The 22,869-nt window shown below is 43.5% G+C and overlaps 1 protein-coding gene across 2 annotated transcripts in view; it reads right to left on the minus strand.

Annotated features, from left to right (window-relative positions):
* Positions 1-22,869, minus strand: part of LOC125453947 (partitioning defective 3 homolog B-like) — an 883,406-nt gene that overhangs the window by 77,284 nt on the left and 783,253 nt on the right. For both annotated transcript variants that reach the window (XM_059647050.1, XM_059647051.1), the window contains exon 21: positions 22,215-22,347. In XM_059647050.1, coding sequence (XP_059503033.1) covers positions 22,215-22,347 — 133 coding nt within the window. The remainder of the gene's footprint in view (positions 1-22,214; positions 22,348-22,869) is intronic.

Consider the following 22,869-nt stretch of genomic DNA (forward strand, 5'->3'; position numbering starts at 1 on the left):
TCGTACCCTGTCAATTTGCCTTCTGATCTTATATGCTTCAATAAGATCACCTCTCACTCTTCTAAATACTAGTCAGTATAGACCCAATCTGTTCACATTTTTCATAATATAAACCCTTCATTCTGGGAATGAGTCGAGTGAACCTTCTCTGAACTACAATTATTGCAGAAGGGATGGTGGGAACTGCTGATGCTGGAGAATCTGAGATAGCAAGGTGTAGAGCTGGATGAACACAGCAGGCCAAGTAGCATCAGTGGGGCAGGAAAGCTGATGTTTCGGGTCTGGGCCCTTCTTCAGAAATTAGTGCAGAACGTTTGTTTATCTTATCAACTTGTCATATACATGTTCAAATTTCTTTTGTGGTTTAGTTTGGTTTCGTTTGCAAAGGAAGCTCGGGATATTTTAACTCAATTAAAGTTCTTTGTTGTACCAGAACAGGGCTTTGGGCAGAACAAATATTAAAATTTTGAGATGCACAAAACAGATTAATTAGGAGTGGGTTATGGACTACAAGCAAATTAAAAAGCACTGGAATCCCATGAGGGTGTGGCTTAAGTTTGTATTGCGTTGTGTAAGCGCCAATTGTGATCATTTGTAACATATCACATGCATACCCATGTCAGCATGCAAGACAGAGTTCAGGAGACACTCACTGAACAAGTAAGGATTGCATTTATGCAATGCATATAGTGGCCATAACTCAGAAAGCACTTTTTATCCACTTAAGTACTTAGTGAAGTGCAGTCACTATTGCAATGCAGAAAATGCAGCAGCCAATTTGTGCAAAATATCATCTATTGATAAGATGCAAGTGATTTGCTTTTTCTAGTGTTGTCAGTTGACGGATCAATATTGACAGATGACTGGGAAAACTGCCCTGCTCTTCTTTGAGAAAATGCTCTGGAATATTTGACACTCCACCTGAGAGGGGTCTCAGTTGAACCTCTCATCTTTGACGTCTCAAAGAAAGCGCCTTCAACACTAAAGCAGCCAAACTGGGCTGAACCAGATTGTCAGCCTACATTTTGCACTCAATTCTCTGGCGTTGGACTTGAAAGAGCGATTTTCTGTTCAGGTCTGATCCTTTGGTTACTTCTATGTCACTACTGCCTAAAATATGGTTCACACTATCCTCCACTCACCATGTAGCTCAGTTTTTCATCTGAATCCTGAAGGGAATTGTATGGCACTCACTAACTTGACATTATTATGGAGAAAACAAAACAGTTTTACTGCCTGAGAAGAGAGTTTCAAAATTAAGTCTCAAGTGTTTGGATGCTCCCATTCACCTCTAAGTCAGGAGCTCATGCAGGATCAGTTTTGCTGGTATTAATCCAATTCCTATTAAGCTGCTGGCTCAGAACACAGAAAATCGCCTATTCTTAGCAATTGATCATAGTCACACAGAGAAAAAGAGAGGCTTGCATTTAGATAATGTCTTTCATGACCTTTAGGATGTTGCAAAATGCTTCACAGCCAAATTACACAGAAAGTTTCCCAAAAACAACAATGCGACAATGGCCAGATAATCTGGTTTAATGATACTGAACTGAGTGGTAAACATTGACCAGAGAAATTTTACATCACAATGAGATGTATATGTGAGGCGGGTAGTGTCAAGGTCTCATCTGAAAAAGCAGTATTCCTTCAGTACTGCACTAAAATGTCAGGCTACTTTTTTGGTGTGGGAAATGAACCAACTATTTTAGGACTCAGATGCTAGAATGTTTATCATTGAAGCACCGCCAATACCTTGGGTTGTAAAGTGTACAAATCTGTTTACCTGCCACCCACATTCCCTTTGACTCCCTTGTCAGTCAACAGTATATGTAACTCAGCCTTAAAAACACTCAATAAATCTAATTCACTACTCTTTGGAGGAGATCTTCACAGACTGATGATTCAGAACAAAACTCTTCTTGTCTCTCTTCCAAATAAGAGACCCTTTATTTTTAAACCACGGCCCCAAGTTGCATTTGCTCCCATAGCAGGAATTGTCCTTTCGGCATCCACCCTGTTACAATCATCTTCGCATCATACTCGTGACTCGTGTCTTACAGATTGTAAACAGGCTTTTGATAAACACAAGGTAAGTTACTTGCCTCATAATTCCCAGCCTCTGATCTGTTTCTGCAGCCAAAGTATAAGTTGCTGGGCCATTTAAGCTTCTGGTCAGTAGTGAACCATAGGATATTGATGTCGGTATATTCAGTGATAGTTATGTCATTGCGGAGATGGGCAAACTCTACTGAAAGGAACTAAGGCTGGAAAATAGAGTTGAAATTCAGATCAGCCAGGGACAGGCTTGTGGGGCTGAATTTTCATTCAACCTAAGACTGATGTATCAAAAATTTGGGATTGAACACCAATAAGGCAGCGGCCCAAAATGAGTTTATGTATTGTCCAAGCAAACAGAGTGACATGCTAGCTCAGTGGTCAGCGTTGCTGCTTCACAGCACCAGGGACACAATTCCACCCTCGGGCAACTGTACAGAGTTTGCAAATTCTCGCTGTGTCTGGGTGGGTTTCCTCCAGGTGCTTCAGTTTTCTCCCACAGTCCCAAAGATGTGGGGGTTGTGTGTATTGGCCATGCTAATTTGCCCGTAGTGTCCAGGAATGCGTACACTAGGTGGATTAGTCATGGAAAATGCAGGCTTACAGGGATAGGGTAGGGTGGGTCAGTCGGTCTTCGGAGGGTTGCTGGAAATTTGATGGGCCAAATGGCCCACTTCCACGCTGTAAGGATTCTCAGATTCTGTATGGGCACACTAACTTCGCAGTCAATCAGAATGGTGCTCAATTAGAATCCAACAGCAAAATATTTTACTGAACCTAAAATATTCTATAAATACACAGAAAGAAAAAGTATGATTAAAAACAAATATAGGTCCCTCACAGTCAGAAGCCAATCCTCATAAACAGCACAGTCACTAAGTTAGACATGAACTGCAGCTTCTCTTTCTTTAGACCAGGACTTTAAACTGTTGAGGTTTCTTAACCGCTTGGCCTGTGGTGTCAAATCTATACCTGAGCTGTTTCAGCAAACAACGTTGAACATATTGGTAACTACAGAAAGAGTTATACGTTGCATGGATGACATTACCATCGTTGAATGGACCAAAGCTCAATGAGCCAACAGGATACAGTGAGTCTTATGTACCTTACAGGATTGCAGGTCGAAACTCAACAAGAAATATGAATTCTCTGAGCCAGTGCTCAGATTCTTGGGCCATGTGGTTCAGGCAATAAGAATAATGGCAGGAGTACAAAAGACAGAAGACATTAGGACACTTTCCACCACCCAAAAATGTTATGGACCATCAATAATGCATGGTAAAGTTAAACTGCAGTGCGGAACTTCCAAATCTCAATTGGCCCAAGTCAACAAACCCCGCAGACAACTCTTGAAGAAAGATCACATGGGGTGTTGAAATGAGTGTCGGCAATGCTCATTCAACCAAACCAAAGATATACTAATTTTGTCTAAGGTGTCTGTACACAATGAACCAACTTTTCCAACAATCATCAGCAGGTATCAACCATAAATCTAGAAACAGCCTTATTTTAAATAAAACACAATGGGATCAGATGGCCAGACCACTATGTCTCCAGAGTTCTCACAGATATTGAGCCACAATAGGCTATTGAGAAAAAGGAGTTCACAGCAACATGGGGATCAGAGAAATTCCCCAATTTTGCCTCCGATTTACTGATCAGAATTAAAATTGACCAAACACAAATGAGCTTGTGAAGATGCCACCAATAGATCTAAAGATGCTGTCCAGAGCTAACATGGTACAACACGGACATGGGCATGTACAGGGGAAACATCAAACTATGGGTGATGTTCTACCATGGGTTCCCACACCAAAAATTTCATTCAACTTGTCAAGGTCCTCATGGTAGTAACCACTGATTACCACCAAGAAGCTGCAGGAATTTTGCGAAGCTGGCTTATGGGACAGAGAACACATGCAGATCTATATGTCCGGCTTAGAGGGCTGGCCAAAACATGTTCCCAACAATCTGGTCCTGCAGCGCTGTCACATCAGCACTGATTACAAGCTTTTAGTGTTCAAGTAACGGATGGTGTCCCCTTGAGCTCTACGTCAGGGCATCATCAAGTACATCTTTGCAGGGTATCTGGGTTTCAGGCCAGGTGATGATGGTCAGCATGGACGCCTGCAACTTCTCATTTCAAAAGAACAACATTGCACAGGTACAGGCCCTTTGGCCCATCAAACCTGCACTGATTCCTAATTATCAATTAGACCTGCTACTTCACCACTTGTGATGCTGACAAATGGGAGGAGACCACTTCTGCCTTCCACTTTTCTAGCTAGCATTTGGAAATACCTTAATGCTGATCTCTTTGAGGTCAAGGGCATGATTTTCCTCATTGTGGTCAACTGATGGATTGAAGTGCAGAAGCTCAATCAGCCCAGTCCTCTTTCAAATCCCTGTTTCCTATGCATGGAATTTCAGTTTTTGCAGTGTCCAGCAACGGGCTACAATTTTCCACTGTCTTTCCAATCCTTCATGATCCCATTGGGGGATCCGTCCAAGTTACAAGTTCACTGAGGTACCTTCAGCCAATGGTATGGGTAACAGGCCATAAAAATAAAAATCTGAGGAAGAGCAATAATATTCATCACATCCAAATCACAATTATTTACAACCTATGTTAATGAATTGGATAACGGATGTGAACTGTATCACCGCCAAGTTTGGGGAGGATGCAAAAATTAGTTGGCAGGCAAGTGCTGGGGATCACAATATGTCTACAGAGGAATATAAACAGATTAAGCAAAATGTTGGCACATGGAATATAATGTGGCATAATGTGAGATTGTTCACATTGTCAGGAAGAGTAGAGGAGTTTAATATCATTTAAGTGGAGAAAGACATCAGAAAACTACAGCACCGAGGGATTTAAGAAACTTTGTGCATAAATCACAAGAAGTTGCCTTACAAACTCAGCTTGTTCTGAAGAAGGGTCACTGGGGCTCGAAATGTTAACTCTGCTTTCTCTCTAAAAATGCTACCAGATTTGCTGAGCTTCTCAAAGAATTTCTGTTTTTATTTCAGATTTTCAACATCTGTGGCTCTTTGTTTTATTTTATTGGCTATTACGCACATACGCACATGACCATCTGCAAATTCCCCTCCAAGTTGGGCACAGTTCCAAAGTGTCATATTGGACTTGATATGCTACCACCGGATCAAAATTATGCAACTCTCTCTCTAGCAGCACTGTGTGTACCGACAGCACACAGTCAGCAGTGATTCAACAATTACTCAACATCAGTTAGAAAGGGGAACAAATACTAGCCTTGCTAACAATGCCCACATTCTGTGATTAAATAAATTCCATTACAAGTGGAAGCCAAACGACACCACTGTAGCTGCACGACAAAATAAACTGGACAGACTTACTGAATAACTGGTGCTTCCCAAATAAACTCATTATAAGATGGCAGTGGTGGGGTAGTTAGCATCTGGGCTCTTGAGCCTGGATCTCCCCTATTCCACCCGCTTTCCTCTTTGCTTGCCACCTTTTCTCAGTTTTTTGGTTTAGCTTTTACTGCTTCTTACCTACCTTTTGGAGGTTATGGAGACAGCGATGGTGATGGAGCGTGGCAGCTGCTGAGGTCTAGCGTGAACCCAGATGGTGGTCAGCGACGAAGCAGCAGCACACCAGCAAAGGTTGGTGGCAGAAGCAACTGGAACCGAAGCCTTGCAAGTGGTGGTGAACGGTGCTGGCCCAGTGCCGAGGGAGAGCGAGCCCTCTTGGGGAAAGCCCACTTTGGAGCATCTGCAGGCCCACAGCTCAAGAAAGGACTGTAATGGTCAATATTTTAACTTCATTTCTTTATTTTTCTAATTTTTTTGCTAAGAAGACTGTGTTGCTGAAGTTTTTAAACTTAGTCCTTTATATTTCTATCTCTGTCACTAAGATTTTGTACCCAAGATGGTACCGTGTGGTGACATTGTACACATCTCACTGTACTCTTGTACCCCGTAGTTGAGTACACATGATAATAAAACCTGAATCTGAAATCTAATCATGGTAAAACATTGCATGAAACTGTTAATTCTTCAATGACCACGTGACATTTAGCCGCAGTATCAAGGCTGCTGTGCGATACCTGCTGCCAGGGACAAAACGAAAATGAGAAAGGAACAATCACCAATTCCACACTGCAAATTACTGAAGAAAATGAATGCAGTGGAGCAATGTTGAGATAATATAATTCATTGCACTTTCAATCATCTCGTCTTCACTCCAAGGATATAGAGCATCACTGAACTGCTGCTTGAGATTATTACCTGGTAATCACTCCCAGATATCTCCTCTCTGTTGAAAGTTTTTTTTTTAATTCTGCTACTCTTCACTATCAGCACTTTTTAAACAATGCAACCACTGTAAAGAACTTGGACAATGAACAGTTCAAGAAAAAAATACTGTCACTTGTCCAAACAGTAATGCTGTCCAAGTGTGAAGAAGCATACTGCACAGGAACTTAACCCAGTTGTGGCAAATAACCTAAAAGTACAATCGGCCTGAGAATTGGCCAGGACAGTGTACTTTTCTTCCAGACAATGCTCTTGGATCTTATACATGTCCAACCAAGTGTACAGGCTGTCTTGGTTTAACATCTTCCCCGAAACACTAAGAGTGCAAGGCGATATTAATTGCTCCATTGTGGGACTTTGTGTTTTTCTTTATTTGACTAAACACAACTGCTGATTTCATTGGATCATTTGAGCCAAAGAACTGTGCAGAGCCGTGAGAGGCAGTGGGACAGATGCCATCACTAATCTGCGATTGAAGCAATGATTCTGCAAACTTGTGGCAACCAACCACGAAATTAACAAAACATGTTAAGTCATATCCCTTACAAGGCCACATTCCTTCCAGTAGGTGTCAGCTGTGACTCAGTTGGCAGCACCCCTGCCAATAAGTTGGAAGTTTGTGGGTACATGTCCCACACTAAGAAGCCGGTGCACAACAGTCTAGGGAGACACTCAACTGAAACACTGAGTGAATGCTGTGCTGGTGAAGGTGCCAACTTTTGGACGAGACATTAAGGGACCTGACACCTTCCTGAAGGTGAACATAAAAGAAATTGCATGAAAATCAGCAAAGTTCTCTCCACTGTTCTGGTCTGTATTTACCCATTAGTCCAATTCATTATTTTATTATCTCACCATTGTTTATGGAAGCTTGCTACGTGCAAATTAGCTGCCACACTTCATATACAATAACAATGATGACACTTCAAAACTGCTTTGTTGGCTGTAAGGCACTTTGGGACATCCTGAGAATGTGAAGGGCGTTATTGAAATTGGACTCTCTTTTCTCTACTTCACCCTCATAGACCTAACATAGTGGAACCTATATGTATAGATATTTCATAAATGATGCTGCACTTCACACAAGGATCAATCTGACCAAGTTCTACACTCTTGACAAAACACTACATATAATAACATCAGATTTGTCTAAATGGCCCTTCTCTGAAAAAGAACTGCATTTACATTTACAATGAATGCCTATGTACCTTCGACCCACTTCCATGTGTCTCATGTGGATTATAATATTAATTCATCTGTGCACATGCTTCCCTTCTCTCCTATTCTTATTCCCAGTTAGAGCTGCCAACTCTGGTTGAACAAATTCCTGGAGGTCTTAATCATATGAGCTCCCGCTTCTCACTGCTCAGTTCCTACACTTGCTTCATTGGTGACTTGACATGTTAAATCTAACAGCACCATTTTCAGCAATGAGTAAATTAAGAGCTCTTGGGAAACTGGATGATTCTTCATCATCGGTCAATAGCCTTTTTAGTCATTTCTGCAATGGTACAATGGCTTTAAGATATGTACCTTTTCCTGGTTTTTTTATAAAGGAAGGTTAAGAGAGAGGCGCTGAGCAGTCTACTCAGAGCCAATAAAGTCAACAGTTTGTGAGGCCTTGGGTGTTTTTTAAAGAAAGAGTTGGAGCAATAGAAGTAGCCTGAATGGGTGAGGTCAAGCTCCCACAGAATCAGAGTTTTTAGATTTAATTTTTCAGTAGCAGTTGCTGCTGGGGTTTGAAGCTGGATGAGGAAACCATTTTTCCTCTCTTGGTTACAGTTAAAAGTTGGGGTTCCCTTCCTGCTGCTAGAATTGCATGTGAGACAATATGTTTTACTGAATTTGCCTTTTCCAAGGGTGTGTTTTTGGGATGTTACTATATTGGAACAGTTAGTTTAGTCATTAAATAATCTAGCATTCTATTAAGTTTTACAATAGAGTTGTTATTCAAATTCTTTCTTTTGCTGTATATTAACTGTAATGAACGAATAAAAGTGTGTTTTGCTTCAAGACTGGTAGTTTGATTAATCGATTTGCATCTGGAATGCAATCCCTGGCACTTGCCTTTAAAGAAAGAACAAATTACAGTCTTCTTGATATATTTTGAGGGGTCTTAATCTGGTCCATGACATTGCCAACATTTTTTTATAACTGTTGAACAGAAGTTTTGCTGCGCTCTATGATTTTTCTTCCACGTTTTGTTTTTCCTCACATGGTTATGCAGCGAACCAGTTAGCTGACTACATGAAACCATGCCACAGTAGTGCCTTTCAGCTTATGCCAGTATAAAGAAAGAAAAGCATGTGCTCTCAGATTGTATCTCATTGTTGCTCTCACATCCCAAAGTGCAAAGTGCTTCACACAAATGAATCCTTTTTTCATTCATTTGTGGGATGTGGGCATTGCTGGCTGGCCAGCATTTCTCGTCTATCCCTAGCTGCCCTTAAGGTGGTGGTGGTCAGCTGCCTTCTCGAACCGCTGTAGACCTCCTGCTGTGGGTTGACCCACAATGCTATTAGGAAGGAATTCCAGAATTTTGACCCAGCGACAATGAAGGATCAGTGACATATTTCCAAGTCAGGATGGTGAGGGACTTGGAGGTGAACCTGGAGGTGGTGGAGTTCCCATATGTCTGATGCCCTTGTCCTTCGAGATGGAAGTGCTCATGGGTTTGGAATGTGCTGTTTTAGGATCTTTGGTGAATTTCTGCAGTGCGCCTTGTAGATAGTACACACTGCTGCTACTGAACGTCGGTGGTGGAGGGAGTGGATGCTTGTGGATATAGTGCCAATCCAGTGGTTTCTTTGTCCTGGATAGTGTCAAGCTTCTTGAGCATTGTTGTGGCTGTGCTCATCCAGGCAAGTGAGGGGTATTCCATCACACTCCTGTCTTGTGCTTGTAGATGGTGGGAAGACTTCGAGGAGTCAGGAAGTGACTTACTCGTTGCAGTATTCCTAGCTTCTCACTTGTTCTTGAGGCCACTCCGTTAATGTAGTGAGTCCAGTTGAGTTTCTGGTCAATGGTGACCTTCAGGATGTTGATAGTGGGGGATTCAGTGATGGTACACCATTGAATGTCAAGGGACAGTAGTTAGATTGTCTCTTATTGGTGATGGTCATAGAATTGGAATCTGTGTGGTGTGAATGTCACTTGCCACTTGTCAGCCCAAGCCTGGATACTGTCCAGATCTTGTTTTATTTGAACATGGACTGCTTCAGTACCTGAGGAGTCACAAATGGTGCTGAACATTGTGCAATCAGCAACGAACATCCCCACTTCCGACATTATGATGGAGAGAAGGTAATTGAAGAAGCAGCTGAAGATGTTTGGGCCTAGGACACCCACTGAGAAACTCCTGCAGAGATGTCCTGGAGCTAAAATGATTGACCTCCAACAACCACGGCCCTCCTCCTATGTGTCAGATATGACTCCAACCACCAGAGCGTTTTCCCCTTGGTATCCATTGATTCCAGTTTTGCCAGGCCTCCTTAATGCCACACTCATTAGAATATAAAGGACCGTCACCCTCACCTCACCTCTGGAATTCAGCTCTTTTATCCATGTTTGAACCAAGGCTGTGATGAGGTCAGGAGCTGAGTGGCTTTGGCAGAACCCAAACTGGGCAAAACTGAACAGGTTATTGCTGGGCAGGTGCTGCTTAATAGCACTGTCGATGACACCTTCCATCACTTTACTGACTGTCGAGAGTAGGTTAATGGGTCGGTAATTGGCCAGGTCGGATTTGTCCTGCTTTATGTACACAGGACATACTTGGGCAATTTTCCACATTGTCGGGTAGATACCAGTGTTGGAATTGTACTGGAACAGCTTGGTCAGGGGAGCGGCAAGTTCTGGAGCACAAGTTTTCAGTATTATTGCAGGAATGTTGTCAGGGCATGTAGCCTTTGCTGTATCCAGTGTTTCCAACCGTTTCTTGACATCATGTGGAGTGATTTGAATTGGCTGAAGACTGATATCTGTAATGCTGGGGACCAGTGGAGGAAGCCGAGATGGATTATCCACTTGGGTCTTCTGGCTGAAGATTGTTGCGAATGCTTCAGCCTTATCTTTTGCAATGATGTGCTGGGGTCTTCCATCATTGAGGGTGGGTTTATTTGTGGACCCTCCTCCTCCAGTGAGTTGTTTAATTCTCTACCACCATTCACGACTGGGTGTGGCAGGGCTGCAGAGCTTAGATCTGATCCACTGGTTGTAGGATCGCTTAGCTCTGTCTATCATTTGCTGCATTCGCTGTTTGGCATGCATGTAGTCCTGTTTGGTGGCTTCACCAGGTTCATACTCATCTTCAGGTATGCCTGGTGCTGTTCTTGGCATGCCACCCTGCATTCTCGTTGAACCAGGGTCGATCCCCTGGCTTGATGGTAAGATAGTCACTCTTGTTAGGAGTGAATGGGAATTTTGAGCACAAAAATAATAGTTCCAGCAAACAGCACCAAGGCGGCTAGTTAATAGCTTTAGCTGGACTTCAAGGACTAAGTGGCATGTGGCATATGCCTGAAAATGCAAACAACAATTTTAAGAACACATTAAAATGGTAGATCCCAGACATCTGAAGGCAACCAAAATTTGGTCAAGGTACACACTTCCCTTGCTGACATTTTGCGGAAAGACATGCAACCTGGTTCATAATCTGAATAGGCCTCTGATACAAAGTTGCAATAAATAAATAACCAATGAACACATATTCCTGCCACATAAGTTAGTACAACTTTCAACAGTTCCTCGATCTTTTCCTTTAATCCAAAGAACAACAACTTGGCAAGCGTGAGCTTTCGAAGACCATCATGAACTTTCATAAAATGGGAATGGCCAGTAAAAGGAATGTTCAGAGTTAAGTCAAAATCCAGATTTGGGATTTCAGCAAATTTTCAATTGAAATTTCTGCTTTTGGTAACCTTCAGTTTCTGAAAATTCCATTTCCTAATAAAGGCATATTAGGGTCAACTGCAGCTCAGTGGCTAGCCTTCTTGCCTTTAGGTAAACTAAGACCCCACATCACAGGCACGAGAAAGCGCCCCATGTATAAACTGAATGCCTCATTTCTGACAGTACCATAGTAATGGCGTTTCATGGCTGTAAAACATCTTGAGGTAACGCATCCTGAAGTCATGAAAGGTGCCATATGGGCATATATAGGGACACATCTTGAAAGGACGATATCTAGCCCTGTACTGTCTCTGTTCCAGTGCTGGATGAGTTGCTATGTATCATTGTCAGTTGATGGTTTTAGAACCCTTGGCTTTATTTTCAATGCTCATCACACTCAGTGCTTTCTTCACCAGGAATGCTTTGTGGAGATGCTGAAAGCTGAAACATCATTTTCAAAGTCACCGTGTCCAGGAATCTCCTGCTGAGTCTCCTGCATTGAGTGACGCAGAAAACGCACCACATGCTCGTCAGTTATAAATAACTGCATAAGTTTTCTCAACTGAAGAAAACTTTTACCAAGAATCACAACTGCAGCAAAAATGTTTGACTGTGGAGCTGAAGGTGACAAGAGAGCTTTCCTTTGAAAATCATCTTCCAAGCGCCACTAATAGGAAGGTCTTTTATTTTTTGGATGACTTCTTCACACATGGGAAGTAAAAATTTTAATGCACTCTCCTTAAATAAGGTGTTTGAGACTGGAATTAATTTTAAGTTCACAGCGCCAGGGATCCAGGTTTGATCCCACCCTCGGGCGACTGTCTGTGGGGAGTTTGTACGTCCTCCCCGTGTCCGCGTGGGTTTCCTCTGGGTGCTCCGGTTTTCTCCCACAGTCCAAAGGTGTAGAGGTGAGGCAGATTGGCCGTGCTAAATTGCCCATAGTGCCCCAGGTTGCGCACGGTAGGTGGGTTAGCCATGGGAAATGTAGGGTTACAGGGATAGGGCAGGGGAGTAGATGGTGGGGTGGTTCTGGTGGGATGTTCTTTGGAGGATCAGTCTGGACTTTATGGTCCGGGTGGCCTGCTTCCACACTATAGGGATTCTATGAAAATGGCGAAACTGTGCTTAATAACTGCTTTTGTTGGTTATTTAGGGTATCAAAGGAGGGTGGAGCGGGGGCGGTGGGGGTGCAGCGGAGTGATGGAGTTACGGCATGGATCAGCCAGAATGTAATTGAATGGTGAAGCAAGCTAAACAATTCTAGTTTCCGAGGCACTGGGAGAGATCCTGGAGAGAAATAAATCTTGCAGGCACGCGCAAGTGGGCAAAAGTGCTACTGCAAGGATAGTCGTTAATTGCCCAGCTTAAAGCAAGAGTCGTGGGTTCCAGAATAAGCCAGTTTTTGAATGGCAGCAAAATGACACAAAAGTATCACTTTTTATCACATGAATTTATTTCGGTTTGACGTTATTTGAAGCGAGTAGACATGCAGATGGGTAGCAGATGCATTAGCTTGAAATAGCCTCTGGACATAAACCAAGCCAAAAAAAATTGAGCACACATTCACACATCATTCCCTTTCAGAACAAAAATATATCAAAAACAATGAGTGCACGCTCTCTTGGTTGCCTTCAAGTTAAAAAAAATACAAATCTCTAGCCCTCCTTTTGCTTCTGCTTCCCTCACACAACCCCACACCCGACTCAAAGGGTAAGATTTCAAACTCCAGCAGACAGATGGACAATCTAAAAGGTTCTTTTTAATGGAAGCAGAAAGCAAGAATGCAAAGCTTGTATTCTTGACATAGGGATTTTTGAAAGCCAATGAAGCATTTTTGAAGTATAATCACCGTTGTGGTTTAAGAAACGCAGCAACCACCTTTAAACTAGCAAGCTCTCAAAAGCAGCAATATGGTGACGATGAATAGATCACCTGTTTTGGGAGTTAGCTGAGGGATAACTGCTGGCCAGAAGACTGGGGGAGCAGGAAGAAGTGGCTCACTGTCACTTTTAGAAGGGCATTTAGGAACGGGTGTTATCACATGACCTTGATAGTGATGTCCACAACCCATGAACAAATATGTAACATCAAATGACCCCTTATAGTTCACAACGCTGGTGGTACCACTGTATGCAAAGCAGGCAATTTCCTAGGGTAGCGTGATTTGGTGGCAGGGTTAGTGGTGGGTTGGTACAATTGTTGGCTTTGATAAAAAAAATTGGAAACAGATACCCAGCGTTTTAAACAAATCATTCCAATTACTGCTCATCAGCACCTAGACAAAAGAAATGCCAACTCCCACCAATGCATGGCATTGCCACACAGCGACATCTCGTTTAGTGAAGCACACCCACTTCTGCCCTACCAAGTTCAAGCCTCCATAAACCAAAACAAAAACAAAAACTTGAGGACGCCCAGCTGTTGTGATTCTAATGGGCTACGATAGAATAAGGTTTGAGCTGTGGGGCTTGGACCATTTCACTTCTCAGCAGGGTTATCAGTTTGTTTTTAAGGTTTAATGCAAAATGCTCTTGCGTTATTACTATTAATGACTTTGACTGGAAGCTAAGCTGTGGATAGAGTTGTAACCCACAGCCTTTGCTTGGGTTTGTTCATACAGCAGGGAATTTGAAATCCCAACATGGAAGTAGCGAATCCTCACACTGACGCACGTGCCATGCCACTGGCTGTCCATGACATCGCTTCCACCGGCTTCTCATGATGTCATTTCCTCTGCCAATTCCCAAAATTGGGGTGGGGGGGGGGGGGTGGGACACAAGGTTGAAGGTTCACCTGGGCAGCCAATGTGCATTGCAATGACCTTGCATCTTTGAAGCTGTGCTTGGGATTTTTTGTCTGTCTGAGAGGGCTATACTTATCCACAAGACAGCTCCTCCAAGAATGTAGTACTCCCTCAACAGGCACTGAAGCGTCAGTCTGAATTTTGTGTTCCTGTGTCAGAATTGGAGCTTAAACCTACAATGTTCTGATTCAGAGAGAACAGTGTTGCCAACTGAGCCTCAGCTGACACCTATTTCATCAAACTAACTCATCTTATTGACACTAACCACCACTACACATTCCGATTATAGAGTGAATGTCACTCACTGACCAACATTACATCTCCAGCTATAATGGGGTTGTCACTCAACAGGTCAAAGTTACACCTTCCCCTTACAGTGGAATTGGCTGCCACTTGCTGATCCCCTTCTGTAGAATGTCGATTGCATTGGACCTCAAATAAGAAGTAATAAAACACTTATTTTTTGATGCAGCAACAATAAAAGTAGTCAGATAACTAGCACTGCCTAGCAGGCTAAGGTCTTACTGTGAAGGTCAACCACTTCTATTGCAATTGTAAGAGAAGAAAAAGACCGATTCTGTGGCAGTGGGATCTACATTCCTCTCCATGGCTCGCTAACGATACCCACAATTTAAGTTACTCGGCTAGCTAATCTACAATAAGTATGTTCTACTCCATCCGAGGACCGATAGAGAAAGAGAGAGAACGACACATACATAGCATCTCCCACGCAAGTACTGGACATCTAAAAGCATTTTATAGCCACTTTTAAAAGGAAAAAGTAGGAGAAACAGTGGCCGTCTGGACAAATGGCAATCTCCCACAGTGACGACTGTACCATTTTGCATTTCTGTTTCTGTTTCTGGTTTAAAGCATCTACCGCTCTTTCATTTTTATTTAGAAAATAAAAAGGTATGATGTGCAAAATAGACATTTCACAGTGATTCTTGAAGTGACTGGGCTGTTTTGTGCTCAGAGATTGAGTCAAATGGGCTGAGACTTGCAGGGATTCAAAAGACTGAAAATTGTAGAATCTTAGGGAACTGTAAGACATTCCTAGAGAAGTAGAAAGGGTAGGTATAATGACACTGTTTCCTCTGGGCCTGGACACAGTCCCAGAATAAAGGGGCAGCTGTTTATGAAGGGAGGAACTGGAGTATGGCTTTCCCCTCCCTGGAAGTGGTGGGGCAAGTGGCAAGGAAGGTAAATAACTGGGTGATGTGTTCGCCACCCTCTCGTCATCGTGGCTGGGCGGCAAGGTCCATGGGTGGCCCCCTCAAACCCATCAGCAAGTAAAAGCCCTTGCCACCAGTCCAAGTACCTGAGAGGAAGGCTTCATTGCCTTCCACTCATCAGGTAGTGATTGGGGTGTTGGTAGGGTGACGGGGTTAGCTGAGGGATGGCGTTGGTGCTGGATGCCACCTCCCTCCCTGCTTTTGCTTCAGAAACCCTCTCTTTGCATTCCCCACCCCAAATAAACCCTGTTCCCATCAGCTTCTCGCCATTTTCTCGCATGGCCTCACATCCTGGACCTTAGGATCTACGCCCCAGATGCAGAACATGCCACCCTCTGACTGGCTTTTAAGTCTCAGGCTGGGCAGAATGTCTCTGGCGGGCCTCCTAATTTTATGGGAAGCACGTTGGTCAACATTTTGAGTACCTAATTGGTGCTCAGTGCGGCGGGCTCTCTGGTGGCTGGGGAGCTGGTCACACTCCACGAAGTTGTCGAATCAAGCTTAGAGCACTGGGCACTAAATCATGGCTGTAATGTTGATTGGCCAGGGTGTTGGTCTGATAGGGCACATGCAAGATGCGGTCTTGCTTAAAGTCTCATCCAACAGTGCGGTACCATCTGCCCCCTTAGTACTGTCACCAGAAGATCAGGCTTGATTTAGATGCTCAAGCCTTGGAGTAGGGATGTTGTGGGGAGTGGAGGAGAGGAGCATTTGAACCCACAAGTTTGAGATTCAGAAATGAGAGTACTATCAACTGAGCTATGTCTATCAACAGCAATAAGTAAATTAATAGGTCAAATAATTTTAGTAGAAGCAGAAAGGCTACAGCACAGAAGGAATTCATTTGGTTCACTGGTAAAGTAACTCATCTTGTATCACGCGCTGGTATTTTCCACGCAGCCGTAGAGATTCATTTTCTGAAGAAGGGTCACTGGACCTGAAACGTTAACTCTGTTTTCTTTCCACAGATGCTGCCAGACTTGCTGAATTTCTCCAGCAATTTCTATTGATGTCCTGGATTTCCAACATCCACAGTTCTTTGGGTTTTGTTTCCCTTTCGAAAGCGATGGGTTAAATCTGCTTTCACCACATTCTCAGATGCTCTTCCCTTTGTTTCTGAAGGTGGTGGGTTCAAGTCCCGCTCTGGAGACTTGCAGCAAAGAATCAAGGCTGCCACTTCTCTGCAGTACTGATTGAGTACTACACTATCAGAGGTGCAGTCCTCTGGATCAAAAAAGTGAAACTAATCAGAGATAATGGGAACTGCAGATGCTGGAGAATTCCAAGATAATAAAATGTGAGGCTGGATGAACACAGCAGGCCAAGCAGCATCTCAGGAGCACAAAAGCTGACGTTTCGGGCCTAGACCCTTCATCAGAGAGGGGGATGGGGAGAGGGAACTGGAATAAATAGGGAGAGAGGGGGAGGCGGACCGAAGACGGAGAGTAAAGAAGATAGGTGGAGAGAGTATAGGTGGGGAGGTAGGGAGGGATAGGTCAGTCCAGGGAAGACGGACAGACTGACCTATCCCCTCCCTACCTCCCCACCTATACTCTCTCCACCTATCTTCTTTACTCTCCATCTTCGGTCCGCCTCCCCCTCTCTCCCTATTTATTCCAGTTCCCTCTCCCCATCCCCCTCTCTGATGAAGGGTCTAGGCCCGAAACGTCAGCTTTTGTGCTCCTGAGATGCTGCTTGGCCTGCTGTGATCATCCAGCCTCACATTTTATTAAGTGAAACTAATCTATTCTCTTCTGGCTGTGTTGAATCTAAGGGTGCTATTTTGAAAAAGAACAGAGGAGTTCACCCTGGCTAATATTAATCCCTCAACCATTAAGACTAAAGCAGATTACCTGGTCATTATTAAGTTACTGTTTGAGAAATCCTGCTGTACATAAACTTATTGCTGCATTTCCTACATTGCAAATGTGGCTGCACTTTAAAAATGTTCGATTGTCTGCATCATGCTTTAAGACACCCTGGGGTCATGAAAGGTGCTACACAAATGGAAGTCTTTTTTTAAACAGTGAACATGAGCCGTCATATGAAGGCCAACAGTACTTCAGAAAAGCATGCAAATCATTTCCAGTTCTTTCCTCACAGGAAGCTTTGTGAAAAGCCATCTCAACATGCGGAGTCTGTGTCTAATGAATCAAACATTCATTGCAAGCCCTGCTGCTTAACCTGGAACTAGTAGGTTCTGAAAATCATGTGAAGCCTGTAAAACATGCAGGAAACTTTCCATAAGCATCCGTGGATTCTTGAAAGGATTCATACAGCAATACGCAAATCTTGAAACTGAACACCTCCATGGGCCAAAGTCAAGGACGAATCCACTAACACAAAGATCCAGTCAATTGGAGTCTCAGTCAATCAGCTTAAGTTTGAAAGTAATAAGTCATGCTCCAGAATCAGGAATCAATGCCAATGATAGCAAACGTGAAAACTAGTCCATAGTTTAAAAGCGTCAAACAAAAAAAAAACATGTGCAACTGCTTGTTAAATGAAGTATACATACCAACCACTGAAGGTGAATGCTGTGTCGGTAAGAGTGAATTGTTGCTGATTATATGAGGAAAGAAATACCTCAGTCAATTTTTGAAAAACAGGGGCAGAAAACATCACAGGAGTCAAGGCCATCAACAAAACCAGTATAATTCCTGCAGGGAAGGACCTCTACATAAGCAGATACACTCCCGAGAGGTGTCTGTAAATGCCGATATATTCCTGCGGACTGTCTGTAAACACTGCAACATGTACGGGGATTGCCTGAAAATATTTATGTACTTCTGGGGACTCTGTATAAATGCTGATACACTCCTGGGTTCTTGCCTGTAAATTATGCTATATTTCTATCTCCACTTCCAAAATGTTGCATTGCCAAACACAACTACACACAGGTTTCCTGTTTCATATTAATACCATACACTAACACAAAAAATGCATCAACGCATTGGCAAATATGGAAACCGAAAAAAAGTGTAGAATTCTCAAGCCACCACTCACAACATAATAGATCCCTGCTCCACTTCGACAAAGATTATATAATTTTGTGTATTTCCTGCAAAGTATAGTCCAAAATGTACTATTTAAGGGTAATAGTTCCCTTATTTGTGTCATACCCTTATTCGTAAGGGAAAAAAAAATGACTTAGAGGACATTAAAAGGACATAGGGTTTTGCCTATGAAGGATCGATTTTGTATTGGGATTCCATGTTACACAACAGAAGTGGCTAGTGGTGGATAAAACTTTTTCAATATGGCACACTTTGACAAACTTCCCTAGATGTCCTCTTCAAGTTTGAAAAAACAGATTTTGTTTTGGTCACTCTTGTTGATGACCTGTCTGACCCATTATATCCACAGTGGTGTTCCTTTCCACCTCCGGAAGGTGTCTTTACTGCACTGCCTGATTATGCCAGCAACCCCTATCTTGAACCTTAGTGATTAAGTGGCTATTGCTTTATCCATTCACGTAATGATAACTTCACTGACTGAACTGTCTACTATTATTATCAAGAGAACCCAATAGTCATGACCTTTCCATTCATTCAAAGCCCAGCTGTCAATAAAATGCCATCTTGACATCCAGTCCCGGAACTGTGATTACTCACATTCCAGTCCTGCTTTGGTTAGTGTAGTCTCAAATCTATTTTAGAGGGTCACTTTACTGTTGGTGTGGCAGAGAATGAAGTTGACAAAACTCCGCTCTGCTCAGTGGCATAATAAGTCAGTGCTTGGAACGAAGTGCCAACGAGGGGCTAGAAAGGATGGATATCCCATTCCACTGACCTCACGTAACATTAACTTCTGACCTTGACAGCTCCATAAATGAATGCATTGAATGGATGCTTGAAGGGACAGGAAAGGAAAGGAGGTCATCGCAAACAGCTTGTGGGCATCTCTATCACCGATAAATGAATAGATTGAGTCCTCGCTGCATTTTAGTAGCCGCAGCTCTTTCTGTGTGGTGATGGGGCATGGCATCCATCAAACGAAATATAAACAAACTTACAGAATATGAAAGACAAAATCTTCCTCATCGTTTCATTGCCAATTACGATATCTTACAACACGGCAGGCCACCTACGATTTAGCTGGGCATGCAAATAAAAAATGTTTACTCTGCAGGAGTCATTGCCACCATTGCTTGCTGTGACTTCCTTCGACTCCCTTCCAGCAATGGGTTGGTTTTAAAATAGTCATCCTAATGCTTAAACCATGTTCGTGACCTTGTCTTTCCCCTTCTGTCAGTTCGGCCAACTCCATCTTCATTGTACATCTCTTCAATACACCAAAGGCAGCAGTGCCTTCAGCTTTCCGGGTCCGATGATCTGGAGTTTTCCCTCCGCCTTCCTCAAAAACATACCACTTCGATCTGACCTAATATATTGTCGCGTGATGTGGGGCCACATTTTCACCCTGGATACTGGGAACAGGAGCTGGGTCTGTTTCTGCGTTAGAACCTTGACCCCCAACCCCAACATCTGGACCCAAATGTTGCAGGAGGGTCAGAAGGTGCACCCCTTCCCCACCCCCCTCCTCCCCTCAGAGGGAGCGGAGGGTGGTGCTCTTTCCCAAGGAACTTGGAAGTGAGGCCAAGTCTGCGCAGCGTGGGCATCAATGTTATCACTCTCTGCCTCCAATCACTGCTCTCTTAGCACCTTCTTTCCCGATGAGCTGTTCCCTTCCAGGGCGTCAATGTCCTCACCTCTCTGTGAGGGTCATGTCAGGGAGAGACCAGTGCTGGGTCTTGTAGGGTACCAGCTGACTGCTCCAGGCACTGGACCCAGTCACCCATCCTTGAAGAAAAGGGCACCTGTTGTCTGGGCAATGCATCACTGTGTAGCTGCCTGTAAATTGCCAGGCTGCGGTGATGACGGCTCAGATATTTGAGAAGAGAGAGTTACAGCCTTGATAACAAAGTGTGAAACTGGATGAACACAGCAGGCCAAGCAGCATCTCAGGAGCACAAAAGCTGATGTTTTGGGCCGAGACCCTTCATCAGAGATAGGCCCGAAACGTCAGCTTTTGTGCTCCTGAGATGCTGCTTGGCCTGCTGTGTTCATCCAGCTTCACACTTTGTTATCTTGGATTCTCCAGCATCTGCAGTTCTCATTATCACAGAGTTACAGCCTTCTTCAGCACTGGCTTTCAGTCATCTGCGGGTGTCTTCACTGCCTGTAGACCCTGTACTGCCGCCCACCCCTGTCCTCTGGACTCCCGTCCGCCTCCCCTTCCTGTGCTGGTTTCTGCTCATCTTTGACGACCTCACTGCAACTTTCCCAGTGGTAGGTAGGTTATGCACATAGTAATTGCTCCCACAATTTTTCTTTTAACTCCTTAAAGAAGACTGCAACTTTTAATATCATGCCAAATTGTGTTCTAATTTGTTCATGGGGCATGGGCATCATTGGCTAGAACAGTATCCATGGCTCATCTCTAGTTGTCTATATGAAGCTGGTGGCAAATCTTCTTCAACCACAGCAATCCACATACTTTTTATCACCCTTATCTAAGTAAGGAAGACTTGCATTTATTTTCCACATCTCATGACCTCAAAATGCCCTGAAGCGCTTCGTAACTAATGATGCAGGCCACACAGCATTAGAAGAGCAAGTCCACTGACATTACCACCGCACTACCATCTCCTGTCTCAATTCCACTTGCATGAGCATTGAGGTGATGTTGACTGATGCTCTGTTCCTCTCCGGGTGAATGAAATCCTTCCCCACCTTTTCCACAGCCTTGGCTGAGTTCAGAGATTCACTGCTCCAACATGTGACAGAGTTGAACGCACATCATCCCACCCAGCTGCCAGCACACTTTACAGCTTTAAGGCTTCTATTCACGCAATTTGGACCCTTGTATTTCACCAAAAAAAAACAAAATTAAATTGACTCTATTTTTGAGTGTGTCTGATTTTCTTGTGGCCCCAACAGTCTGGCAGTCAAATGGAAAGAAAGGCTAAGCCACTGCATGCTGGGATAGCGAGCTCTACCTGTGCGTATATCCTTGGAGGTTTCACCGCATGACCATCAAACATCCCACCAAGTCAAATGACCCTCTTTCCAATCTACAACTTTGCAAAGTAATTGATAAACTAACACGTGCAAGTAAAACACAGAATAAAAATCTCACACATTGATGATTCAGTTTCACAGCCACGATGTACCAGAAGAGTCCAAATCTTTCCTGGAGTGTTGGCAGCTCTACTCGGCTCTTAGTCAGAATGTCACTTCAGAACACTACAGTCATCAGTATAGAACCACACCGAGTGTAAAGATCCAACAACTTAATTTGCTGGTGTGACCATGACAAAGCACATCAGCTGCTATTTGCTTTCTTGGTGTCTGGAAAGCTGTTTTCTTCCCTCCCACCCCCACCCCACCCCCCCCCCCCCCCCACCCACCTTAGTAAATCAAAATAAACTCATTTGAACTGCCTCCCCTGCACTCGAAGAGGTAAAGGGTCTCAGAAGTATGCTGTCCCTTAGGGGATAAACAAAGCTGCAATGCTGAATGAATCACCAAAAAAAAACATTGCCTGGCTCCAAACTTAGTGCACAAAGAGCAACGCATGGATAAATAATACAGAATTCTTAATCTGGCTACCACAATAACCATCCATCTGTGAAAAGGCAAGAAACCATATGGTGGCACAAGTAAATATTTATTGCTGCCTACTGCTGGCCAAATACTTTAAAGTAGTGTTATTCTGCTTCATACATGCCCGGGAAGCACATACCCAAGACAGCTGTGAATGAAATCAGTGCAGCTGGGATTTAATGGCTTAGGCCACTGTAGGTTTCCTACTTCGGTTCACATGTCTGTTCAATCGCAAAAAAGAGCAGGTCCGGTTTCACAGTATTTACTCAAGGTGAATAAACAGAGAGCACCATCTCAACGGTTTCACATGCAAAGACTTACCCAGCCTGGTTCATAGTCACTGGGCCACCGCCTGCCTTCATGCTCTTCGTAAGATGGAATGGCACCCTCCCGCCTGGCCTGCTGGTACTCCTTCCTCAGTTGGTGGATTCGTTCAACGTTAGTAGGCCTTGCACTGCACAGCAGAATAGGACAAGATTAGGTGTTGACTCGCCAAACAGATCTTTTTCTTCATATGCTGAGGCAGCCTGTGCCTCACACAACCGCTTCCGCCATCTCCAACCCCCCAGCTTTTTGGATTGCCTGTGTAAATCTCTTCAAAATTCGTACGTGTTTTCTCCCAATAAAGGTACAGTAACATGTTTTTGAAGTAAAAATCCAAATCAACATTCTCTATGGTGAACAACAGAATGGTTTAATAAATCAAGTCTAGGATTTTGGTACTATGACAACGCATTCTGTGCTACAAGTCAACATATCAACCCACAGCCAAGTAACTTGGAGCAAATTATTTCAGAAACTTGCCCATTTGTTACACAATGTTCCAACTCCCGTTGCAGAGAAAAGATCACAAAGTCACCTGATAAAGGTCTTCAAGTGAAGAAAGGATTTGATGGGGGTGATCAAAATGAGCGGTCATAAAGATAATATTGCCACTAATAAATTTAATGTGGAATTCGGGCGAAACTTCTTTACA

This window comes from Stegostoma tigrinum, chromosome 7, assembly GCF_030684315.1.
Source record: "Stegostoma tigrinum isolate sSteTig4 chromosome 7, sSteTig4.hap1, whole genome shotgun sequence".
Taxonomy (NCBI): domain Eukaryota; kingdom Metazoa; phylum Chordata; class Chondrichthyes; order Orectolobiformes; family Stegostomatidae; genus Stegostoma; species Stegostoma tigrinum.